Source organism: Gallus gallus, chromosome 5 (genome assembly GCF_016699485.2).
Source record: "Gallus gallus isolate bGalGal1 chromosome 5, bGalGal1.mat.broiler.GRCg7b, whole genome shotgun sequence".
NCBI classification, from domain to species: Eukaryota; Metazoa; Chordata; class Aves; order Galliformes; family Phasianidae; genus Gallus; species Gallus gallus.
This window is the reverse complement of record NC_052536.1, coordinates 33,743,155-33,763,345: the sequence shown is the minus strand read 5'-3', so window position 1 is coordinate 33,763,345 and position 20,191 is coordinate 33,743,155. Positions and strand designations below refer to the sequence as shown.

The 20,191-nt window shown below is 39.7% G+C and overlaps 1 protein-coding gene across 2 annotated transcripts; it reads right to left on the bottom strand.

Moving 5' to 3' along the window:
* Positions 1-1,862: 1,862 nt before the first annotated feature.
* Positions 1,863-20,179, bottom strand: COCH (cochlin). 2 transcript variants are annotated; one of them, NM_204937.2, is made up of 11 exons: positions 20,069-20,179; positions 19,952-19,996; positions 14,722-14,878; positions 9,366-9,499; positions 8,981-9,046; positions 8,062-8,106; positions 7,830-7,977; positions 7,203-7,306; positions 6,333-6,559; positions 4,523-5,039; positions 1,863-3,750 (listed from the first exon to the last, which is right to left on the bottom strand). In NM_204937.2, exons 1-11 carry the CDS (start codon positions 20,091-20,093, stop codon positions 3,575-3,577), a joined length of 1,644 nt encoding a protein of 547 aa, NP_990268.2. In that variant the 5' UTR covers positions 20,094-20,179; the 3' UTR covers positions 1,863-3,574. The 2 variants fall into 2 exon arrangements, with proteins under 2 accessions (NP_990268.2, XP_015142770.3); XM_015287284.4 differs by having other exon boundaries at positions 8,981-9,043.
* Positions 20,180-20,191: the final 12 nt, after the last annotated feature.

The following is a 20,191-nucleotide window of genomic DNA, read 5'->3' as shown; positions in this document are numbered from 1 at the left end:
TGGAAAGCATCACACTGTCAAAAGATGAATCTACAAGGCAGTTCATAGTCAGGGAGGATCTAAATGCTTAGAAGGTGTGTGAAGTATAAAATCTGCAGTGTCTTTGGTCTAGGAGAGGAATCAGAGATCCTTAGCCAAGGGCTGTGCTGGCAGCTTGGGCTAACAATGGGTAATGATCTGAATGTTGAGCAGGAAGCTGCTTTGTATGGATACATGTTGAAGTAGCATGCAGGGAACAGTGAGTGGGGAAATGTCTAACATGTCCTCCATGTATGTAACCCCTGGTTTGGGATCTCGGCTTGGAGGTAAGTGCTTACAGCATTTCTTTGAAGGACGGAAGGTTCTGTTGACAACAGGGCAAGTTGTGTTCTTCATTCAGTTATTTTACTATCTATGAGTAAAAAACAAAAACAAAAAGAAAAAAAAAACAAAACCAAAAACAAACAAACAAACAAAAAACAGGCAATGTGAGGAGCAGATTAAGCTACTTCTTCTGGTAGTGAGAGATTCCTGTGCTCCTGAGTGTGAGAGCTGCAGCCCTTACTGGAAGTGTTGTGACACTAAAAGTAGTTTCAGTTTGTTGAGGACAGCAAGTGCGTATTTTCTACGTTTAGGTTGCTGTGGGCGTTCCGATGGGAAGGGTGATTTTTGGATGTGTTAACTACTGTGTAATGTAAAATTCAGTTCAGATAGGTACCTAAGCCATTAAGCTTAGAGTTCTCTACTCTTTTCTGAGTGACAGAATCTTAATTTTTGATGGGCAGCTGTCAAATACACTGCTTTCAGCAGTGGGGTTGCAAATCTGAGGCCATTCACAGTAATGAGCGTTCATAGTACTCTCTGGGGCAAAAGGGCATATAAGTTTTCATCCTATGGTTTCATACCCTAGCAACCTGGTCTAGTACCAGATCTGGAGGTTGGTGGCCCTGCCTGTGGCAGGGGGCTTGGAACGTGATGTTCCCTGGGGTCCCTTCCAACACAAGCCATTCTGATTCTGTGATCATTTTCAGCAGAGAAGGGGGTTGTTCTCTGGCATGCCATGTTCCTGAATGACAGTCCTAATACCTGCAGCAGTGTTCCTGAATGGAGTTTGCAAGAGTGACTGCAACTCTGTTTTACTGCTTGGTCCAGCAGCATGAAGCTGAACTCTCATGCTGTGGCTTTACTTTCTCTCTCACCCAAAAGAAAGCTTCGAAGCTGTATCTGTTACTCTGTACCATGCTGTTACTCCTCCAAACAGAACTACTTACAGCACAGTTTACATCCTTTCCACCCCGTCTCTGTATCTCACTAGCTCTCAGTCCTTTTTGCTGTGTCTAACAGACTTTATTTCCACATTAAAATTGTTCTTACAATTACTTGCTTCTGTATAAACCTTATTTAAAGAAGTATTCTCTGTGCCTGCTATTTCTTACCTCAGTGTAATTGGGCTCTGTGAGGGTACAAGTAACATCATCACCATTCTGGCGAAATGGAAATATTTAGGCAATTTAGTGCTGTGGTTTCTGGAAATTCAGACTTTCTTTTTCCTCTATGAAGGAATGACATCAGTAAAGCTGCCATCTTCTTTGCAACAGTAGAAGTAAAGTGAGGGGAAATATGTGACTGTGATGGCCACAGTGTGCATGATTTATATTCAGATCATTCAGCGAGCACCATATTTAATATAAACAACTATTAAAACTTTGGTACTGACTGATTCCAAATTAAAAAAACAAGAAAAAAAATCTGTATAAGAAGTATCCCTGGTGTCTGAGGATGATTTAGGATTTTTTTTTTTCCTTCTTCACCCCAAGAGGGGATTTTAAATAATTTAGACAGGAAACGTGACATACAACTTATTCAAGCTGTACTGCATGAGGTTCATCGTAAAAAGACTTTTATATTACAGGCTACTGAAATATCTGTAGTCTCAGTTCTTCGCATTACATATATCTCTATAAAAATTTAAGCTAAATGAATTAAACTTTTTCACAAAGTTGATTTTGTGTATAAATTTATACAGCAATAGCTGAATACTCTCTTCTATAAACACATAACAACATTAAGGATAACAATTAATAGAAAAATACAAGGCATCCTTGCCATTCATGTTTAGTGTAATATATTGCCAGTCATAAGTTATTTAAAAATACACAACAAAAGCCTGATGAATATGATCCCTTCAGTGCCACTCCGTACATAGGAATTTAACAATCAATAGCCCCCCAAAAAAGAAGAAAAAAGAGAGAAATTCTGCATTGATGGGAAAAGTGCTGCTTTGTTTTTTTCATTCTATTTTACTTGCAAAAAACCTTTATTTTCTAAAGAATGCTTGAAGTCTGTTGTTCACTGCTGGCATCTGGAAGAACTCAGTAAACCATTTCATAATTTTAACCATGTGAATGTAGGTATAAAAATATCAATATATTTCTAGACTCATAATAAAATTAGGGCCATTTTTCAGGAAGACTGTTCTTTCATCTTTAGAGTAACACATCTCCAAAAACATTTTTACTAGCATTAGGAACTTGTTATTCTGTGAGCTACAACATCCCACTTGCACCTACTCTCTTCTTCTCTAACCAATGTACTCCCATAGAAACCAGTTGTTTCAAGGTTTGAAAACAGTCAAATTGAAATCGAAAGGTTTCTCCTTCAACATTTAGTCCCTTTGCCCAAGATTCCCATCTGGAACTTTGTAGCCAATAATAATATCTTGAAATCAAGAGAGTACAAGGTATTAGAGAAAATCCAGGTAAACAGAGGTGTATGAGGAATATCCCGGTTGACTTCACTGGTGTAGGAAATGGTAATATTTAGGACTCAGACCTACAAAGAGAACTGCTGTGCTGTAAACGCATCTCAAAATCTGTGCCAGAAGATGTCATAGAACCATGCAGATCTATGGGTATAAATAAATGCCCTTTGGTGTAAATTTTGCCAACCAGGTGGCAGTATCGTTCTCCATACCAAGATGGTTGATAGGCATGGTGGGGATGGGTTCGGGTTGGACTTGGTGATATCGGAGGTCATTTCCAACCTTAATGACTCTGAAAATCATTATGATTATATCTCAAGTAGAGAAACATCTGTCATATATCTTTTTAAGCTGCCTGGCACTCGTGGGTGCTGCACAACTGAAGCACTGAAAATACTTAACTCTATGAAAAGAACTCCTTGAAAAGATACAGAATCATAAGCTATGGAAGGTTCACAGAAGATATTACTGTGTATTTAAAATTATATTATTTTTAACTTGCAAGAAGGCACCTAGGAAGTGACAGCAAAAATATCAGAACTCTATTGTTTCCTCTGCTGATAACTGATAGCCATAAGTGCACAATATGCATAGCTTCAAAACTCAGGCTACTGTAAATGTACTGGAAGTAATAATAGCTGCTGGCCAAATTCTGCTTTGCCATATCAAGTACAACTTCTAACAAGCTCACAAGCCCCTCAACTGACTACAGAAAGTAGCCCTTCTCCTTCCCTTACAGGATGATAGTATACGTAATAAAACTTGTGTATTTAAGAGGGACCGTTTCAGTCTCATAATTTTTAGTTTCAGAAACTATCCAACAGCAGATTTTTGTTATTGCTTAGAGTCCAAAAAATCTTTACAGATGCCTCGAATAACATCAGGAACCATCTGCTCCAATCCAGTGAACTCCCTAGTGAAGAAGGTATGAGATTCCCTTGGTTCAGAGGCCATGTCTTTCAGATCATCCAGAGGTGCCCAGGCAACACCAACAGAGAAGACCGTTATTCCTAAAACGTAAGAATATAGCAAAGAAAGAAAATACATAAAACCATTTTGTCTTTGGCTGCAAGGAAAACAGGCAATTTCTACATCCATTAAATAGATTAGAAGAGAAAATAGTGCTTCAATACCTGTAGTCTGTCAAAAATTATTGGACTGTGCCACTAAATATCAGGAATTAAGTTCCTGTCTAAGTAAGAACCCTGATAGAATACCAGTATATCTTACCAGTAAGCATCACAGATGTTTTTCAGCAATCAGTACAAACATAGAAGTGACACAGTGATTCTTGTGTTTCAAGACTTACTGTTTAGAAGAATTTTGGAAATACATTTGGATCCTTCACATACATAATGCTTAGTGTTTTCAAGCATCAGAAGCCCAAGAGGCTTTTTGGTTAAAATTACTTATTTTTTTCCCCATATATGATGTAGAACAAAAATAATGCAATATTGGATGCTATCACTGGTTGGAGCTTCACTACACAGCTCTTTATTTTTCATCTACTAATTTCTCTCTTATTTAGGAAGAAAAGACTGAGTGCACTTTTTAAAAAATTTTAAACAAAGTTGCCATGAGTGAGTCTACTTACACCTGGCTTGATAATCCCATTTCTCATCCTAATGGAAGAGCTCCTCAGAGCTCCTGTTCTGCTAAACTTAAGACAAGTATGATACTTTATTTGTTCTCTACAGCATCATTTAAAATTTAAAATCTTGATGTGGACAATACAGCAGAAATGGGAAGAATCAACTTCCACTGCCTGTGAAGGTCATTTACCTGCTTTTTGTGCAGCAACAGCAGGTCCTCTAACATCGTCGTAAGACTGACCGTCAGTCAGAATTACAAGGAAATTTTTGTTTGCTCCGTCCTTTACCGGCCCAAATACGTTTCTGGTTGTGAAAGAAATGGCATCACCAGTAGCAGTGCCGCCGCTCATGTAACGAATGTTCCGGATAGCAGAGAGGACCTTTTCCTTTGTGGTGTAGTCTGTGAAGCTGAACTCAGTACGCTGATCGTATGTGAACTGCACAGTTGCAATCTTGGAACCAATATCAGAGATCTCAAAAGCCTTTGCAACATTGCTGATGAATTCAAGCATGAGTCGGAAGTTGCTCTCTCCAACACTGCTGGAACCGTCTATCAAGAAGCCTATGTTGACAGAGTTATAGCATGTCTTGCTACACAACATTTGCTCATGTGAACACAATTTCTGGACAAGAGGTTTTACATATTTGGTGGTGCCAAACCAGCTGGGCATTTGGTAAGAGAAGAAGCCATTGTTGCGACAGACAGCCTATTTGAAAACAAAAAGTCAAAAGGCAAATACCAAAATAGGTTCTGTAGGTAGTAAACAGACAATCAAGCTTGCCCCCTCCTCCCTCCAGAAATTTTAGAAAATTTCATTTTATTAATGAGAACCTTAAAAACTTGAAATTTTAATTATGTTCTTGGGAAGTGAACTAAGCTCTGGCTGCTAACTATCCAAAGGAGTAGAAGTTTTGCCTTTTTCCTTACCCACTGAAAATTAGGTTTCTATATTTTCCATTTTAACATCATAAGCACTTTAAAAAAAATCTATGACACATCATAAATACAGACACACAGTTGAGTAGAAATATATGTCTAGGTTATTTTTAAGTAAAATCTGTTTTTCCTTTGGTTTCTATAGCATACATGTGAAGTGCAAGGTAATTGAGAAAGGGATTAAATTTAAAATCAGCTCTCCAAATGTGATAACTAATCTTGCTAAAATCAAAATGCAGAAGGGAAGGAGACAAGCCTCTTTCACTTAAGGTCATTCCTTTGTGTGTCTGTAAGTCCACATACATTGGACCTGTCTGGGATCGGAAGCAAGCTGTCTTGTGCATGGAAGCTGCAGAGCCACAATAGTGCTTTGTTCTTTCATGTTAAGTTATGAACTTTCTGCTGAAATAAAATATCTAAAACCTCCCTAAGGAACATGAAGTAGTGAACTAGTGCTTAGAAAGCTCTTGTGAGAACTGAGTTTGAGTTCTGAGAGCTAGATTGAAAACCGTTCATCCAAGATGAATGTCTTGCATACAAACTTGGTAGGATTGCATTTGTCAATCTTTTCTGACCTTGTAGCAAAAGTAAGTAAACAATTCCTCAGATCACATACTGAAAGATAGGTCTCCCTGTCTGTCATTTTGAGATAGGAGATACAGCTGTACTTCTTTGCTTCAACATGTTTTGTTATGGTTGAGAAAGGAGAATCCCTTGCTGTGAGAATCTTCATGCAATGCAAAGTCCAAGAGCTACAGCTTGGCCAAGGCTCTGAACTGGGAGGATGGCAACAGCATTTTGGTACCTTTGTGCAGCCCCATTAGCAAGAAAATAACCCAGCAGTTGCATATAATTTAGTAAGAAGAAACTAACAGGCTTATTCAAATCTCTACTACTGATTACTTTAGGCTTCCTGGTGATTTCTTTGGTTTTTTTCCTCTCGTATTTTCTTGAAAGAATATCTTTTATTATATGTGTAAGACTTAGCTCATTAGAACTCTAGCATGACGTACATTATCTATTCATACCCATGAATGAAAAATGAATAATTATATTCTCTTACTTTGTCAATAAAACCAATGTCCTGTACCATTCCCAGTTCCTCTGTTGTGGGTTTTGCTACAGATACAATGAACACATTGACTCCAAATTCTCTGGCCACTATACCAGCTTCTTCTAAATCATCTGAGGGCCAGCCATCTAGAAACACTACAATGATTTTGGGTATTCCTTTGCGTGCTCCATTTTCCATAGAGAAGAATTTCTGAGCTGCGTGTTTCAGAGCTTTCCCTAGTTTTGAACAGAAAAAGAATATGAAGAAATAGTACAGTAACATTTTGGTACCAGTTTTGTAGATAGAACTATGCTGAATTTTAATTATGACTAGAGGTGTAACTCAGCAAACCAAGGAAACAGCATCTCAGAATGTTTGAGTAATTATGAAGCTTGAGCAACATATTCCCTATTAAAAAAAAGCCAACCTACAAGCAGATTTCCCTCCCTACGGGTCTTATGCTAAGCAGATATATCAGTGCCTGCTAAATGAATTGGAACGAACAAAGTCGAGAAGCTGCTTAAATTTAGTTTATGAAATACAACATATCTGGAAAGCTTAGCTTCCTCATTCGGCAAATATCCCTTCACAACCACTTACTACTTAATTAGCCACTGCCACTCAACAGGAAAGACATGTGAAGCCTTCTAGACAACAATTTGTCTCACAACACAACTCTGTTAGAAGTGAAAAGCTGATTACTGTTTAAACATAGGAAATTATATTTGCACTAATAAAATATACAGTAAACAACCTGAACTCCTCAAAATGAAATTGAAAATAGAGATTTTAAAACACTTTCTTAAATATGTATACATAGAAGTATGTTTTTACTTCCGTAAAGTAATAACTTCTATTTTCACTGAGGTACAAACTCACCTGTGTTGGAATTGCCTCCTCTGAACCCTAATTCTTTTATGGCAAACAAAACCTCTTTCGCAGCAGTGAAGTTTTTCAGATAGAATTCAATTTTTGGATGTTCACTGCAGAAAAATAAAACATCGACGAACTTTGTCATCAACTTTTCATACCTCTGTGGTATTAGCAAGCTAAATTTGAGTTTGAATCATTTTCTTCTTCTTCATATACAGTAATTAAAAATGCAGAGAATAATCCTTATGTAATAACGTACTCAATCTCTAGCTGGAGAAATTATTTATCAGGGTGGACAAATTAAGAATAGCGCATTTCTTGAGCTTATTGAGCAGCAGAAAATACTTGGTTTAAAATGTATACAGAAAAAAAATTGATCGTGCCAGATGCTCAACTAAATGCATTTGTGTATTTGAAACTGACACAATTAAATGTCATGGAGGCAGAAGATTATCATGTCTGTTATGTCTTCACATGGACATCTGTCAGCGTAGCACAACAAACAATGCTCCAAGCTGAGCATATCTTCTCTTGTTATTCTTTTGCCATTATTGAGCAAATACTGTTCTGCAAAACATTACTTGACCTCTCTTATTTGTCACTCGGTTATATTTTGTGTAGGACTGCTATTACCTGGCTTGTACAACTCCAACATGAGGCCCTTCCGTTCCAATTCCCAACATTACCGCTACTTTTCCAACAAAGTTTTTCTGTAGATTAAATCTACGTTGGCCGATGTTGTAACTTCCATCAATGAGAAATGCAATATCAGCTTTACAGTCTGCGAGCATTCAAAATAATTAGACTTAGCACCAAATACATGTTAAGGTTTTGTTTTTCAAAAGTTAAACCAGTGAATTCCTACCTTTGTTTCCAGCCTTTTTCTCGAGGGTCTTCTTAGGTCTTTTGCCTTTAATGAAGGATACAGCATGGATCATTTAAGAACAACAAGACGTACAGAAGAAGCTTAGACTCTAAGAATTGCATTGCAGGCTGTCCTCAGTGAAAATTGTCATGGGACTGCATCATTCTGCAGTCAATTCAATAGTTACAGTTGCAGTGCAATTTCTTTGCTCCTTGGAGAATATTCTTTTTCAAATGAAACAATTTAATCTTCCTTTTTACACCTGCCTCGCTGACTACTGAAATGTATACACAAAAAGGCTTATACAGAAATCACTCGTAGCTCAGCATCCCAAGCCCTACTATTTTTCAGTTAGCTACCTGCTGTACGGGGACAGTTTTTATGCTTTGGAAGCAAGCTGGGACTTAAACTGTAAAGCAGATGTTCTATTCACAAATGAGATCCAAGTCCAATATGTATACGCCACTAGCCTTCATAAAAACTGATCTAGCCTTTTACTGGTGGTATTTTCTGCAGAGAAATTAACATAGCATCTAAATTTCTGCTTCATAAATCCTGACAGCACTTAGTTGTTAAATACTTCTGTAAAAAGGAATGGATAATCCATCTTCTCTGTCATTTAATAGGAATGAATATCCCATGAGCTCACAGACTCTTTTCTTCCTTTATGTCACCTGTATTACTTTTCCAAATTCATTCAAGTGTTTCTTTATTTACACAAATGTTACTGAAATCAGAATCAGTCTGATTATAAGCAATTATTCCTTTTCCTGATGAGATATACACAGAAATGAATTTCATATATGTTTTCTCCTTTATAAATACATCCTATGAAACTTAGCGTGTTAGTCAGGGACTCATGCCCTGTAGCACATCTTAACACAGGAGACTTCCACTGTTGGAGAGATGTGACTGGTACCTGTAGCAGGTCGTGCTGTTGCAACTGATCGTCCCACTGCTTCAAGCGCTAGGTTGTTGGTACCTGCTAAAATATTGGAAGAACGAATTAACATTATTTCAATGTATTTAGGTGAAATTGAGTGCTTTCAGAATACTGTATTTCCAACAGCTTACTAGAAGTAGTCTAGAGACTTTCTGTATAATCTGGAAGGACCGATCTAGCTGGGACAGAATTATTTCAAGCAAATAGTCAAAAAATTAAGATGAAATGAATTAGAAGTGAAAATTTTTGCTACATTTCATATACCAATCACATTATTTGTATATATAAGCACATTGAAAAAGTTTCCTAGACTTCTGTTAGTATCTGGAATACAGTTGAAGAGTAAATGTGATCCACCTACGAGTCACTGAGAAAGATGAAGCCCATCTAGAGAGCACCTGAGACTGGATCCCATTGGCATGTACAGCCGGGTAGTTTTCCTGTCCTGGGAGAGTCTGTACTCTTACAGCTCCTCCTGCGTTGGTGATCACCCCTCTGAGGGAGGAAAGAAAAATTAATACAGATCAGACATTTTAATTACAAGAAAATACAGTTTTATAATCATTGGACACTATATATTGAACAGTAGTCTCCTGAAAAAGATACTATTTAGGCAAGTAGTTGTGTTCATGCTAAAACTAACTATAAGGGATTGAAAAGATTGTTAAGGGAAGCTATTCTGCAGGAAGTCACACAGGCTTAGAAAATAGTACCAGGAAGTTCTAAAATTCCAGCTGTTCTCGCTGCACCAGAGGAACACCATATATCCTAATGAAAGAGCTACAGCAAAAAAATGTATTTACATTCTTTAAGGCTCATAAATATTTGTAACCAAAATGAAAAGAATATGCTTACTGCAAAATGATCAAAAAACTGGAGGAAAATACCACCTGCATTAGTAATTGTTATGGTAGATACTGTGTTATGCATCCGCACAGTCTGCAGTCAGAAATTGTAGACATTATTGATGGCAACCATCACATTACTGATATGTATAAGAACGGAGCCTAAATTATCTTACTCTGCTCTTTCACCTGTAGTAAAAAATAAGGTATGATATTTGAGCTTAATAAAATAAATAGAATGCAAATTAATAACTCAATCAGTGTAATATTCCTGATTGCTTTCTCTCTACACTGGGAAATAGCATATTGACAGTAAATGCTATATAGCTGAGTAATTTTCACTGATAGATACGTAGAGTAGGAACTTCAGGATTTGGAATACTTAGATGTGATTTGCTATTTCCTATCTTTGTCAGTTTAAGCATACCACGATACATCTTAAATACACAGTTATGATGGGTTAATTTAAAAAAACCAGAAGGCTTACAGATTAAAAATATCTTACAAAATTAATTTCAGTATTATAAGACTACCATACCCCCACTGCCACCCTAGAACAGTCAGTACAGAAATGTAGAAGTGAAAACATGGAGGAAGTTTTCTAAAACTGAGTAGAGATGTGAGCCCAAAACCTCCTTAGAGAAGGCCACTATCATTATTCTTTCGTTGAGCTTCATTTCATGGCTCAGTGAACACGTTCTGAGGTCGCCTGCCAGATCTGTTGGTTATTCAAGACTAGTTTGAACATCTTGCTGATACTTACATGCTGAGACTGTCAGCACTATTGGGACTTACAGGATGTATGAACATCCAAAAGAACAGTAGATTTATGTGCTTAAGAAACTTCAGGGTTAAAAGCAGCCCAAAGAGAACTTCATTTGTTTTTGCAGGCAGAGAGGTTGCATTGTTGGGACAGTCAAAGCCTTTGGAACTTTTTTTTCAGGTTTCTTTCTATATGCTACTGGGAGGATGGATTCTATTTTTCGGGGCCAAAATTTAAAGTGGAGCTTGTTAAATAGAAGGAAAAAGTTATTGATCTGTAGCAGTTGGGCAGGTACAGTACTGTGGAATACAAACAACTGTTTCAAGACTACTGAAATGCTGCAATGCTTGCCTTTGTGTTTACTTTTCTTATCTGTTTGGTTTTCTGCTTGAAGAGAGGTCCCAACCTGATCTGATTTAAGACACTGTGAAATAATCAGGACTGGAGTTTAGAAAATATTGTACATATTTATGGTAACATGAGCTCTGGGTTTCAGTGGCAGAGTTTCCACATAAATCTCCTCGTGGCCTATTTAAAATACATTCACAGACTTGATTTGCATTTCTATATGGAATTGTGGTTATATGTTTTTTATTCTTGTACAGTGAAAGAATTATGATGGTAGTTTCAGATACCTTTCTACCTTTTATATGTGCACCATATAGACAGAGGAGCTTTATTAAAATTATCCTGAATGCTTGAGTTTAAAATCAGGTGAAAAAATTGGCAAATGCAAACAGGACTTCACATTTCTCCTTACTGTCTAATAAAGAGTGATGAGAGAGATTTGAACATTAGCAAGTTGTTCTACTCTAAGGAAAGGCCCTGAGCACAAGGGGAGCCGTGCTGCAAGTGGTGCAAATACTGCAAGAGGCATTCAAGGCCAGGCTGGATGCGGCTCTGGGCAGCCTGGTCTGGTGGTTGGTGACCCTGCATGTAGCAGGGGGGTTGAAACTAGATGACCATCGTGGTCCTTTTCAACCCAGGCCATTCTATGATGTTAGAAGTAGTACATACTGAGCAGATTCAGTCTTGCTAATAATCACATTAATCATAAGTGTCTATGGGTCCACAACCTGCTTTTTTTTTTTTTTTTTTTTTTTAAACCTCAGGGTAGAAAGAGCTGCTGCACAAAGAACGTAATTTTGATCTGAAGGTCCCATTACCATTGCTAACTGCGATAAGCAGCTGGCATTTCCTGTAGGACCTGAAAGGAGTTGTTTTCAGGGGTCAAAAAAAAAAAAACCAGACAAGACAGCCAGATCATCTTTCCTCCCTTTTACCAGCAGAAACATAAAGCTCTTTCCGCACTGTTCACCTTTCTCCATTCCCCTCTCCAAGCTGTGACCACCTACTGCTGCCTGACTACAATCAATTCAGCAACAGGGTGCTGTTTTGGGTTTCATGCCAGCATCCTCTGGCCCTCTAGGTTCTGCTCACTCTGTCTACTCTGCATGTGTATTGCTTCTGGCAGGAAAGAAGGCTCAGCAGCAGAAGCAGCCTGTACAGCAAAGTTTTCCAGGGGATCTACTGGAGCTCAGAAGCCCAGCCTCCTGGCCAGACAACCTTTCTATCAGTAGCCTTGTAGTAAATGCTACAGCTGCTCAGGGTCTATCAGTGCTTGTAGTTCATTTACAGCCATATCAGTAATATCACAATTTGTTTTTGTTCACTTGAATTGTGGGAACTTGATGTTTATTTAGAGGTGCTCCCAGCCTGTGGCTACTTATAAAAAAAAAAAAAAGAAATGCCTAAAGCAATAAATCTAAAGACTGCATTAAGTTAGGTCTCCATTTAGAAGAATTGGCAGTAGAACAGAACTGCACAAACTGAGAACTGAGTCCTTAATTTGACCTTCTGATTATTAATCCAATTAATCACTCAGTGGTAGATTTAACTCAGTTCTTTATGCTTGCATAGTGTCAGCTCAGTAGTATGTTCTCCGTTCTTCCCCCCTGACAAATAAAACAAATTCTTCTGCCCAGAAAAAGAACAGTGTTAAATAAATATTCTGTTTCCTGAAAGTAATTGCACATAAAATAAGGAGAGAAAAAAGATAAAAAGCCAAATGTAACAAACTAAAGCTGGCAGAAAGCTCACTCATATGTAGCATTCAGAATTCTTCACAGATACGTTCTGATAAATTCTTTAAAATGCACAATGCAGTACTTTTCTTGCAGTAATGGTCACGTCACAGTAGAACTACTCATAGGAATAAGCATGATTTGGTGCATGTAAAAGTTTCAGAGTTGAGCCTCAGTTAGGACCCAGCACATGCAAACTGGCATGTGGGTGTAGGAAGAGGAACTGCCATGTGCTCACAGCCATTCTTCAGTTTAAAAAAAATTAAATAAGCACTTCTCCCCAAAATTATGCTTCTGGAAACAGAGGATAACTGCATGATTGTGCTTTCTGTCAAAATTAGCAGCAGTCATGACACATACATAGTCCTCAACATTAAGGCACATAGAGCCATGTTGCACTCGCTGTGCAGCACAGTGTACGGCACACATAGCTTTAAACTACATGCAACTGTTTCAGTTATTTGGAAGAAGTTTCTGAAATTCCCAAAACACGTATATGATTATATAATGACAGAAGTTACTAATTACCTATTAGCAACATGCTCGAGTTACTTTGACACCAAAATGGAGTTTAGCCATTGCAACAGAACTGAACTGGAAGGAACAAGTCTTCTGTATGTTTTAACTGGCTTTTGTAGGCTGCAGTGAAGTTAGCTGAGACTTGAGCAACAGTCTCTTCTGCATCCAGCAATCCATTTTGACTGGGACCAGCATTTATCACTTCTCATAGCTCAGGGAAATGCTTATAGATAGAAAATTCTGTGCTGAATGTGAAAGGCTGATGGGACTAGTAGCACCTAGCTTGAAGCAGGTCCTTCAGGAAAACAGCAGTTCTCCTAAACAGAAGAATATTTCACCTATATTCCATTTTTTTCCCCCTCCAGAGTGCTAAACTACAATTAATTCAAAAGACTTGGACTTAATTCATTTACACTGGCATGCTTACTGGAAGAGTCAGATTAGAAGGACAGATACATTTTAATCCCTTTGTTGCTGCTAGAGCACTTGGGTGGTTAGAAACAGTTTTTTGCTTTGTTTTTAAAACAGTGCATATTTCACAGAGAGTATAATATATGTTGATGTATGCTGTGGAAAAAAAAATATTGCATAAGCCTTTGCTCCTGGGTTGGAGAAAGTCAGTGCACAGTTTATAAGATACGAACTTCAGTGGAGAGCTATGTGATGTACAGATGTCTGTGCTTTATTGTACATATGGAAAAAATCTGAACTTATTTCTTGTACCTCCTTTTGTAAAAATGTTGATTCTTCTGGTGCTGGTCTAAAAAAATTATTAGAATTAGAATCACTTTTGCTAACTCTTGATTAAATTAATGAGAGATGCCACTAAGGCACAGTAAATGAAAAACTGCAGTAGAGCAGATGCTGCAGCTGAGCCACAGCACTTGCTGTTTTCTTGCAGCTAGTGCAGCCAACTTTGGGCTGCAGGGGAGGGGGGGAGGGGAAACAAACACCCCCAGATTACACCCAGGATAATCTTAATCCTTAAGAGAGGATTAAGGCTGCTCGCCTAGCAAACAGGAAAGGTTTGTCCAGCGACCAGCAAAGAAATGAAACGTTAAAACCAGTCCTTATGGATCACATTCATCTAAATCATACCTAGGTCTGTTTGCTTAGGGCCTTAAACAGATTTTAACAGCTTCAGGAAAGATGTCGTAGAAACTGAAGTAAAAAACTTAATCTGCTTTTATTCTCCTATTGGTTACTTTTTTAGACTGTATCCATCTAAGTCTGCTGGTAACACGCATTACCTTACAGGGAAAGCCTGACTGCTGCTTTTCAGCATCACTAGCTGTGTTGTTTTCAAGGACACTTGCCAAACCACCCACTTTTACCCCCACAGGCATGCTCTGTTCTTCTAATGACATTCCAGTTATATTAGGAAGCTTTCTAAAGTCCATAAGAATCTTCATTACAATGGCATTAAAAGGTTAGCATTTACAATCATAGCAAGATTATATATGAACTCGCTTAATACATGCATTAACAATCAATCATCTGACTTACCTGTGTATGGCAGCTCCACAGACACTGGAAAGAGAGGCATAAATTCCATCCCCAAAGACATAGAATTGCCATAGAGGACAGTTTGCTGGGCAAAGGACATCTTCTGTCTCCTTTCTAAGGTCAAGTCCTCTTGTAAAGCATGTGATAGCATTGGAAGCTAAAGAAAAAGAAAAACTCGTGACCTGAAAATCTTATTTTTTGCTGTTATTGTTCTTAAGAAAGCCTCTCTGTTGCCAAATATGAAGCACTGTTTGAATTTGAAATTAGGTACAGCCTCTCATCCTGTGCTTCAGTATGTCTGTAAAGGTCTCTTTGGCACTTAGAAGCGTGCAGCTATAACAACTATAACGCAGTTCTTAATTTATGGAAAAGAAGAGGCAGAAAAGTACAGAAAAGCCTTAAAAAAAAAAAAAAAGAGGAAACACTAAACATTAAAATAACATCCGGGAAATATTACAGAGGAAAACAGCAGCAGCAGTTCACAACACAAGCAAGTTTACCGCAGACATAAAGGCCAGGGAAAAAACCTAGAGGGCTGGTGGGCACAGGAGGGAGTGGCAGGACAGGAACCTGTCTCCAGGACAGGAACCAAAGGACACAGACATCCTCACGGTGCTCTTCAGCTATGGGCAACCTGCAGACTGCCTGGGAAGCTCTGCCCAGTGTCATTCAAGGAACAGGTTGACAGCAGCATCTCCCTGAGCTTCTGCAATAGATCCTGCTGAAGCCAGTGTAAAAACAAAAAGGGAGTACCAATCTTTCTGTTCCAGCAAGACTAGCTGCATCTCAGACATTCATATTGGCTCACTGCAATAATATTAAATCATCACAGGTGTGCAGATAATTCTAAGATTCAGCCAGTGAGACTAACGTTATTTATTCATTTTCAGCACATAAATTTTTCACATAAGAATTTTGCCTTTTTATCTTGAAAGTTACTCCCCAAATTATTATCCTTTGGCTTTTATTGTACTTACGTGTTCGTGCACCTACACATGCAGACAGGTGCACACCAGTGTTAACTTTTGCCTGTCGGATTGAAGCTTTTTCTTTTGAAAACTTAGAGGTCACTATCTCATATGCTTAACTACCACCTTACTGCTAAATGGTGCAGTCTGGTAGCATAGCAAATTAGTGTTTTAGCTTAGATCAACATCAATTCATCATCATAAGTTTAACTCATGACTGGATATGAACCTCTTCTGTAGCCTTTTTCTGATATCGAGAGCTGACAGAGCCTAGCTATCGATTAGGTGTGCGCACCATGAGAGTGTGTTTCATGGATTAGTGTTCCACCCCATGCCTGCTTCCCTGCCCACCCTTTCTATTCTTAACCCAAAGTGTTTGCTGACCCCAAAATAAGCTACTGTTATTTGAAAGAGTGCTTTTGGAGCATATGCTGCTCCTAATCAGCAGATGGAAAAGATCACGCTGCCGTGGTGCCTCCTGCTAATCTCACTGACTTTAAAGCTGACAGTCAGAACATCTACAGCTGGAAGTGCACAGTGAAGCATGTCTGTTCACTCCTGCTGCATGAATTTAACAAATGTGTTTACAGAACACACGTGTAGTTTTGCTTAAGTATACCCACTCCTCATTAATACTACATGTAAATTACAATAAGCTATCTAGGCACATCTTCCTAAAAAACCTTAGCAGCTATTTGTCAGCACTAAGATGTTACTTAAATGTGCTGAATATGTCTATATAGTCCAGGTGAAGGGGGAAAAAAAAAAAAGCAGGGAATGCCTTTTCATTTCCTCCTTTTAGAATAATAGAAGCCTTCTACTTAATAAGAACCACTAAAGTGCTTTAGTCTTATTAACAAGTTCTCTAAAAATAAATAAATATATATATTTTAAGACTTACACAGTCTTGCATTCGAGTCCCCTGATAATTTCATAATAAAATAATATCCATCAAGTGACAACTAGCGAGGCCATCCAACAGCAGCCAGAAAGCTGGATACCCTTAGAGGAATCACTGCGATGGGCACTAAAGGTAATCTGGTCTTGCAGTACAACTTGTGCTGTGTACCCTGGAACATTTTTCCAGCCTCCAAAAGTGCTGAACACCACAGGAAGTTTATAATACCTGCCACTTCTAATGTACTTACCCCGACTGAGTTCCTTGGCAGGCTGCACAAATGAATACAGTTGGATATGTCTAATTAATACATGCCTTATTGCTTGGAGATCTGTGTGTCTCTCACTAGCAGACACTCACTAAATACAGTCGTGTCAAACTAACATTTTACCTTTTTGATAGCAGTGAAGATGGTGGTGATCATGGAGAAATCTGACTGTGTTTTTCTAGCCACGAAAACACAGTCATACACTGCAACCCAATACATTTTCTATGTACTGGCTGTCTAAAGATCCTCATCTGTACCTTGAAAGAGGCACTCCAGAGGGAATACACCAAGTTGCTGCTGTATGAACAGCTGACATACTGCAGCTAGGACCTTTAACAGCTCATAGCTCAGTTGGATCAGCAAAGAAAGTCTTGTATCACACACTTTGACTTTGGGTACTTACGCTGTTAATTAAAAAGCAGTTTATTTTGTTTTGCTGTGTAGATACGGCTTCCTGAGCTATAATTTTGGAACTCACATTAGCAATGTCAGGAACACTATCAAGAACACTATCAAGATAGTAAGTACTGGGTACCAAAGTTAAAATTAATGGTACCAGCTTTGCAGTGATTATGTTCCTCCCTGTTATTTAATGAATCCTGTAAAATCACAAGCAGTCCAATATGAACTTAAAATGGGTTAATCATACTTGAATACTGGATCATACAGAATAGTTCTCTACCAGCTTACACAGTAATCATTCTTGCCAAGTTTTGTGAGGCATTGCTACTCAAATTTAAGGAAGTAGTTATTTTTGTTAGCATATCCAAGGTAATTCATCTTTGCAAAACCAGTAACTGAGATGAAACCCAAGTGTTATAATCCCTGTGATTTAAGAATGAAAGAGCAGCAGTGCTTGAGATGTTTCTCTGGATACTTATGTGACCCAATACTCTAATCAATTTCATGAATCCTTAAGATCTAAATCCTCCAGATCTAAATCCATGCGTTTTTGAGAAAGAGGAGGGATAAGCTTGCAGTTAACAAGAAAGGACTCAGTCCTAGACCTGTACCCACTCTGGACTTTGATGGAAAGCAGAGACCTCTGTACATGCAAAAATAACACATTAGTCTGTAAAAAACGACCATAATCCCACTCTGTCAAGACACACTCTTTAAGCCTTATGAAAACACACTACATGAGGGTACTCTGGGAAATCTGTACACACACACACAAAACCCAACAAAAGCTGCATTTCTTCCTGTTTCAAGCCATTTTTAAAGGCAGGGATGAATGTCTTCCTTCATTGTAGACCTAAAAAAAAAGAAAAAAAAAGCGAAGGCTGACTTCTGTGCTGACACATGTCTGGTAACCACGCTTTCAATCTTTCCATCAGTTTGATGTTTTTGTTGCCTCATCCCACATAATCTGATTTGCTCTCAATAGCAGTGTCTTATGCCCACCTACAAGAAGCCCTCACTTCGTTTTTGGCAGGAGCCACACGGACTCTAGAAAAGTGAAATCAATGCTCAGATTTGAGCTCTAACCTTGACATTTCCATGTATTGTTTTGGAAAATTAGACTTCTTGCAAGAGAAGAAAAAAGGACCTGTGTAGGTAATTCTAAGTGTCAGGGACTGCTAAGACCCAGATAGCTTTATAGGCCATAAAATAGGGGCTTTTTTTCCCCAGTATGTTTTATACAGTGCTTAATTTCTCTTCAGAACAGGAAGGTTTGGAGGTTTGTTTGTTTCATTTTTTTTGTCTTGAGGCTTCAGACAAACCTGGATTTATACGTCAGGCAATGAATATTCCTACCAACCTTGTCTGTAGCAGAAGAAAACCATGTTGGTAGAAATACACCTGCTTACATTTTGGAAAGCGCGTTCATACATTATGTACTGAACATTACAGAGATCAGAGTATATCTTGGTATGAAGAGCAATGAAATTTTAAAAAGCATCAGGGCTGTATTACTTATTTCAGTCTGAGGTGTGCACTTTTCTGTCCAAATTGAGTTCACTGATTACCATATGTCAGTGTGCACCCACCCCTGCAGCCATCTCCTGTATGACAGTTGTCGTACTTGGCTGTATTGGTGTGTATTTATTAAAAGGGGACTATGAAAAAAGATCTCCCTGAGTAGCTACGAGCCTAAGTAAGGTAGTTATTCAAGGAAGCTCCGTGTTCTTGCATTACTTTGAATGTCAGAATTGTAATCTGTTTTTTCCCGTAAAAGCTTATGCATGCTTCAAGCTCAGTAACATTTGCCAGCGTCCCCTTAACATTACTTCGGTTGGTCCCAGATACCTTCTAATCAGAGGTTTCTTTTCCAGCCTTGGGAGAAAGCATTACAAAAAACTTTTCATTTGTTTCTCGTTGACATTTCACCTGTGATGCACCTGTAAAACAAGAAAAGGAACCGGGGTTGCTTGCTGAAGGTTTTCCGGTGCTGTTTTGTTGTTCAGTCACAGCAGTCCTGTGACGTACGGCTGTTATCTCGATAATAACCGCTTCCCGCTAAAGGGTCCCGAGCGACGGCCCGGAGGCCGCGGGTCACTCACCGGCCGCGGGCAGGGCGATGACCGGGCGGGCGCGCTGCCGGGGCTCCTGCCCGCCCTCGCTCGGCGACGGGCTGCGCTAGAAGGGCCGACCACGCGGCTCGCGCCCCTAAGACACTTCTTGCGGCGTTTCCTGCGGCTCACGGCTCCCTCGCTTTGACAGGTTTCGGGCACCCGTTGTCCAGAGGCGGGGATGCAGTCACGTAGCAGCTCCCGCACCGCTAGGTGCATTCAGTTCGCTCTTTGCTTTCCAGGTCTCAGTGACGGCGGTGCGGGCGCACAAAAGTCGTATCGATCTCACAGGCAGAAATGCGCTGGGGATCCTCGCGCTGTCGGTGCTCGGGCACCCCGCGGCACACGCACACCCACACTCACTCGGCACTCCCCCGGGCAGACACGTTTGTTACCGCTGCCTGTCAACACTCAGACCAGGAGGGACAAGCGCAGAAACGCTTCCAGACACCCCCCGTGCCCCTCCGCATTCACACCCCCCCCGGCCTCCGCGCCTCTCATACCCCAAAGGACACACCGGCTCTCGCAGCCGCCCCCGCAGCCGCGTCCTGCCGCCGTGCGGGACAGAGGACCGCACACTCACCTGAGCTGTCGCTCCCACACGCGGAGCCGCAGAGCAGAAAGACGCCTACGGAGAGATAGAGAGCGGGTCGGGCCGGGTCGCACCGGGCCGGGTCGCCCCGTCAGCCGCGGTACGCACCGAGGAGAAGGGGGGCGAACTGCATGGCGGCGGGACACGCTCCCGGGCGCGAAGGGAGGCGCGGCGCAGCCCAGCCGACGTCCTCACCGGGCGGCACCTCCGCAGCGCTGTGTCGCAGCTGCC